The sequence below is a fragment of the Miscanthus floridulus genome, chromosome 8 (assembly GCF_019320115.1).
Source record: "Miscanthus floridulus cultivar M001 chromosome 8, ASM1932011v1, whole genome shotgun sequence".
Classification (NCBI taxonomy): Eukaryota; Viridiplantae; Streptophyta; class Magnoliopsida; order Poales; family Poaceae; genus Miscanthus; species Miscanthus floridulus.
In genome coordinates, this window is record NC_089587.1 from 153,260,068 (window position 1) to 153,266,484 (window position 6,417).

The 6,417-nt window shown below is 49.5% G+C and overlaps 1 protein-coding gene across 1 annotated transcript; it reads left to right on the forward strand.

Annotated features, from left to right (window-relative positions):
- The first annotated feature begins 337 nt into the window (after window positions 1-337).
- LOC136473758 (mitochondrial import inner membrane translocase subunit TIM23-3-like) lies at window positions 338-967 on the forward strand. Its single transcript, XM_066471398.1, has one exon. It carries the CDS (start codon window positions 338-340, stop codon window positions 965-967), a length of 630 nt encoding a protein of 209 aa, XP_066327495.1.
- Window positions 968-6,417: the final 5,450 nt, after the last annotated feature.

Consider the following 6,417-nt stretch of genomic DNA (forward strand, 5'->3'; position numbering starts at 1 on the left):
TAGCAGTGCAGTAAAATAATTTGTATTTGTATTCCGATTACGACGCGGTTACTCCCTTCCAGTCCAGTTTAGTCCAGTCCTACTCGTATCAGTTCTACCTCTCGGCAGCGATCTCCAACACGTCGGTGGACGCACCCGCACCCGCACCCGCACCCGCACCCGCACCGGAGTCCAACTCGGTCCCGTCCCGTCCCGTCGGCCTCGCACTGATAAACCCTGAACCCAGCGACGCTACAAGACCACGACCAATCGCAAGACGCCCGCGCCGCGTCTCGTCTCGCTGATTTCGCCTCGTCTCTCCGTCCGACCCGAACGCCGGCGCCTCAATCGATCGGCCATGTCGCGCTCCATCCCTGCAGCCGACCCCCGCGACAGCACTTGGCAGACGGATCCGGCCCGCCGCATCGCGTTCCCCAGCGTCGCTCTGCCCGAGCACGACCACGACGGCGGCGGCATCGCGTTCCCCCACCCGGCGTACCGCGCGCTCTACGACCTCCCGACGTCGCCCGAGATGCTCTTCGAGGAGCAGGCGCGCCGGAAGGGCCTCACCTGGGGCGAGCACCTCACCCTGTGCACGGGCGTCGGTTACCTCACGGGCGCCGCGGCGGGCGCCGTCGCGGGGCTCCGCCGCGCGGCCGTCGAGGCGGAGCGCGGGGAGCCGCTCAAGCTGCGCGCCAACCGCGTCCTCAACAGCTGCGGCTCCGCGGGCCGCGCCTACGGCAACCGGCTCGGCGTGATCGCGATGCTCTTCTCCGCCACCAAGTCTGGCGTCAGCGGGTGCAGGTCTGGCGCGGACGACTGGATCAACGCCGCGGTCGCCGGGGTCGGCACCGGTGCGCTCTATCGCATGCCGGGCGGGCCGCGGTCTGCCATCGTCGGCGGCATTGTCGGGGGTCTCCTGGCAGGGGCCGCCGTTGTTGCAGGGAGGCCCATGCTTGGGAAATTCGCGCCAAATCTTGGCATCTGAAATATATGCTGTGTTTATTACGGCCTTACGGGTGGTGTACTATTGGCTGTATATATAATTTGATTTGAATACGAGTATGTCTCAATTTACATAGAAAGAATAATCGAAAGAGAATACCTTTTATGCCACAATTTTTTTCTGAACTAATTTATGATTCCCTGACATTCCGCTTTTCCTATGCATACTCTCTTCGGCTCTTCCCCTTCTTCAAAGCTTGAAGGGGACATATCAATTAAGAGGTCTGAGTTTAATTTTATTGTCGCCTGACCTTCAGACGTCGCATTGACAACTTAATTAGTAGCATGTTCACTTGTGTTTTGAGCCTTGGTCCTATTCCTGTAGATGTTTTATGTGATGCAGGCAGGATCATACAAAATAAACAAATACTTAAGGCATCTTGTTTAACCCAGTAACCACGGGATCAACTAATAAAGAATATAACATGACAAGACTACTTTGCACTATCCTTACCAGGACTCGATACCTCCTCTAAAACAACCGTTGCCCTCCCCGTGCCACCGCCTAGATCGCCCTCCTCTCTTCGTAGATTTAAGTTTTGTTGATCTTTCTTCATCGAGAAGTCATTAGGGGTCATCGACAAGCGTGGTGGCGACAATATAGTGCATTAGAATAAGGTCTCTCTGACCTCTTTACCTCGAAGGCGTTTGATCTAGTGTCACGAAGGGCAACGAGAGTTTGGTTTGTCAGTCCTTAGAAGGTGCAAACACATGGTGGATATGTGCCCATGTGGATGAGTGATAAGTGATTGTCAAGAGATGATAGAGCTTTGGTTTAATGTTGAGACTAACCATGGCGTGAGTACTGATGTGTGCAACATGTCTCTTTGTCATGTGATGTGTAGGCATTAAGCGTTGAGATGGTCAACGGCAATGGAGAAGGTCAAGCGAGTTCGTGCAGATGGACTGAGAGTGGTGAAGGACAGACGTGGAGGCTTGGACCGAGGGACCAATGGGAGGATGGACTATGGACGACTAGCATTTGGTGATGTCGACAAGCAAGTGTATATGTGGAGACGGCGTAGACGGTATTGCTCGAAGTCGAGACGGCGGTTGACCAAGTTAAGGCGGGTACGCGATGACTTGGTGATCGGGCGGTTGAGGACGAGTGGTGACACGCGTCGAGATCGTGGAAGATACGCAGTGGATACGCCTACTTGGGTTTGGCGGTTTTGGCCTCAAAACCATGGGCGACAGGTTTGCCGGGTTTGGGCCTCAAAACCCAGGACAGGATCTCGGGACAGAATGTGTCATCATTGGAGAGCTTGCGTCGAGGCGAAGTGTCTTCGTGCGATGCAAGGAACTCAACTTGGACCATTTCGCCCATGTGCTTAAGTGGTTCAAGAAAAATATCTAGGAGTAATCTTAGAATGTGTAATAGCCCTATAAATGAGAATAGAGGCTGTCTAAGACAACCATCCTTCCTACCTAGTCATTTCCTACTATCTGTAGTCTGAAAGCATGAAAGCCTAGAGGATTTGTGTTTATATATTTACATGTGAATTGATCTTACTCCCATGTCTCATTCTCATTTCCTTACCACCAAAATTAATGGTTAATCTGTTTTTAAATAATTTTGTAACAAAAAAAATAAAGGGAGACGATAATATTATTTGAGCTAGACGTTACTGCACTCATCATTAAATATGTAACTCTTATCACAAATTCACGTACACTTGAATAAAAATACCAAATCATCAGGCCAAATAACCTCTCATCTATTCAAGATATATCAGGTTTCATTTTTAACTAAAACTAGAGAATCAACCAGCTTCAACAGATCCTTGTGTCTGTTCTCCATTGAGGCTTCCAGAGTAGCTGCCTTGTTGATGGTAACATGTATGGGATCCTCTGCTGCGACAAGCATGTCACTCATCAAGTCATAGTTCCCGCCATAACTTTTACCCCGTTCGTGAAGCTTGAAGAAGAACACAAATCCATCCAACACGATAGCCCCCTGGTATGTTGTTTTCACGTGGCCATGAGGTACAAGTAACCCACCACTAACATATACTTCAGTGTCAGCGTCACCGTTTTGACCTTCTTTGGAACTGGAGGCTGCTCCAATTCTTCCCAATGGCGCTTGGGTGGGCATGGAACCGAGGGCTGTTGGGGTTTCAGTGACCGTGGTGGAGAGAGAGGTGGTGGTGGCGTCTGTGGGTGTTGAACCGAAGGCTGTTGGGGTATCGGTCCTGGTGGCAGCGGTGGTGGTGGTGGTGACCCATCTGGTCCGAAACTGAAAGTGATGGGCGGAATGGTGGTGGTGGTGTAGACATGCCCAAACGCGGCGGTATAGGAAAGCGAAGGGCGAGATGGGCAGAAGTGAGAAGCAGAGGACGTCGACGCGCCGTGGTATTGCCCCTCGAGCTCAAGGCGAGGGTTTTGCGCCTAGGGTTCAGGGTTTTGCCGCTCAAGCTCAGGTCGAGGGTTTTGCGCCCCGGCTTCTGGGTTTTGCTCCGAGTGCCGGCTCATGACGATGCTCAGCGGGGGTGGCTCGATGAGGGTATGGAGGAGCGGCGGCCGGCTGGTTTAGGATTTCGAGCGGCCGGTGCTGGTTAGTTTCGGAGGCCTGAGGGGAGATTGCCTGGAGATGGTGCGGCCAAACCGCCAGATAGGTCAGTCGTTTCGGGGTGGTTTGGTGCGACCTGTTCCTGCGGTCTTCGTGCTCGTCTAAGGATGGCAACGGGGATGTACCCGTCGGGTATCGTCGGAACGTTCTCTTCCCCGCTACGGAGAATTCATCCCGTCCCCGTCCCCGTTAACTGTCTCGGGTATAGATTCTTGCCCATCCCTGTACCCGTCGGGCATCGGTCGGGTAACAGATACCCGACGGGTACTGCATACCCGATAAACAAGGACACTTGGGGTCGTAACTTTGTAATCGGAGACGTTTCTTCTTCACCCGGGTATAAGTGTCGGAGTCTCGAAGATGCCGAGGAGAAGGTGCGAGGTTGCGAGGAGGACGAGCAAAGGTGGTAGAGAGACCGAACTGAGGAAAGCGAGGGGCACGAGCGCTCGTGAGGCAGGCGTGCTTATGCTGCTGACGGAGATGGTGAGAAAAAATTGAACTAGGGTTTCTAGAACACACAAACTATATATATGATTATTCAGATTTAGGCCAAAATACCTATGTTGAGCTTCTTTGGGCCTAATACTCGCATGACAGCCCAAATAGTCGGGTTCCCCAATGGGTAACGGGGACGGATAAACATGAAACGTTCTCGTACCCGCTATACCCGTCGAAGATGAATTTTTGCCTATTTAGATGCTCACAGATAAAGATATAATTTTATCCCCGTTTCCTAATAGATCAAATACCTGTCGGGTATCAGGTATCAGGGCCCGTTGCCATCTTTATGCTCGTCCATAGGCATTCCTCACGATGCAGGTGGGTCGGCAGTGGGTCAACCAGTGTCTAACCCAAACGACCCATTAAATATTTTTTGGGTTTTGGGTTGACCCACAGATGCGGTGGGTTACCCGATACACCAGAATTGAGTACGGGCGCACATGCAACCAGCGTTGCCGCTCTTAAACAAATGCACAGTCAAGTAAATAATGATTATACTTCAGCCGTGAGCACAAGCAAGTTAAAAATAGAGATTTAATAGAAATGTCCATGCCACAGTAAATACAAACTGTAGATGTCAGATCATCCGTGAGCAAGTAAAAAAATTATTAAAAACCAAACAACATATATGAAAGAAACAATTGCAAATCACTGAATTTCCGTTCACAGGTAAGTGGAATAGAGAGTCTATTAGCAGTTCTCTCATCATGCCAGGACCAATACAAACCAGAAAACACTTAAGCTATATATATCAAAAAAGGCAGGACGTGAGGCCTTACAAATTGTAAAAATAAGTCAAGTCTCAAGTCACATCATCACAACAAGGCCGGTTCAGTTCTTCATTACAGATGATGAGAACATCTTTTTTTACATCACAAGAACAGCAATAATCCAAAAATAATCCAGTGTTATGCGCCAGCATAGAAGGCCGGTTCAGAACAAGGAAGTTCATCTACAGTTGCTCGATGCAGATTATCTTCAGGGATCTCACCAAGAAAAAGATGGGGTAGAACATGCAAATCTAGACAATCCTTCATCTGTTCCTGCTCAAAACTTCACCCAATAAATAACATAAAAACAGGATTACTTCTATAAAAAAAATAACATTGTATAAAAACTGTGAATGTTTCTTTAGGAACTCTGAATGTTGTTGCATAGTTCAAATGTAGTTCTTGCATTGCTGCATTGTGAGAGCTCTAGTAGAAACTGTATTATTTGAGTTCAGTCTTCAGTGTCAGAGGATTATATATAACCCGTGGTGCCCCGGGCTTCTGAAAGCCCTAATTTAGTTTTGGATAATTGATGAAACATAGGACTAACCTTTGATATAAGTATGTGATTTAGATAAGGTAATCCAATCCAAGTGGTGAAGCTAGATGATGATCATGGTGGATGGCGATGACCAAAAGATGATCAAGTGCTTCACATGTGGAAAAGAAGAAAGACAAAAACAAAAATCAAGGAGATCAAGACAAATGTATAAGATAGGTTTTTGTTTTGGCACTTAAGACATCATATAGTGTGTAAGTGCATTTAGGATCGATAGCCGTACTATAAAGAGGGAAAATCTTTGGCTAAGTGGTTATCGAGTGCCATTAGATGACATGACTCTTGCATATGCATTTAGGAACCTAGCGTGCTAACTTTGACCCTTGTAAAATGCTTTAAAAAAATGCTAACACACGTGCACACAAGTTCTACACACTGTGGTTAGCAACTTGGAAGCAAGGGTGAAGAGGTTGGGGACTTAGAAAAAGAAAAAGAGGAGAAAGTACTTGACCTGCGCGTCTGGTCATTTATAGCCAGTGGAGGCGCTGCGGTGGCCGAGGGCGCGGTGCAACAATCGAACGTAGTGACCTAACGTTGTCGGTGCGTCCGATCATGCTGTCTAGAGAAGGTGCAGGGCGGCTTCGCGACCGAACACTGGAGAGAAGTTGTGAACGAACACGCAGGGGCTGCGTCAGGTCTAGCGTGATGTACGCTGGCGTCAGCATCACGGGCGAGCGCAGAGAGGCGAAGTACTATCGGACTCTGGGGCGCATCTAGTCCCTAGTGACCTGACGCGTCTGGTCCATTAAATCTGTCTCTGGATGTTTACTAGAAATGAACGGACGCTGCGCGTTCGAGCGTCAGGTGACTTGAGCGTCGCGTCCGGTCATTACTTAACTACGCAAGCGCTGGAACTTGACTGTTGGGATCGAGCGATCATGGTTGAATCGTGAGGACACATGGACGACGATGGAGGACTGGACGCGGGGGGGCTGTGTCCGGTCATACCTCATCTGCGCGTCCGGTCGGCCCGAGAAGACAGGCAGTGAGGGGGCCAACGACTCTTTTGTGGTTGGCTCCCTATTTAAGTGTGT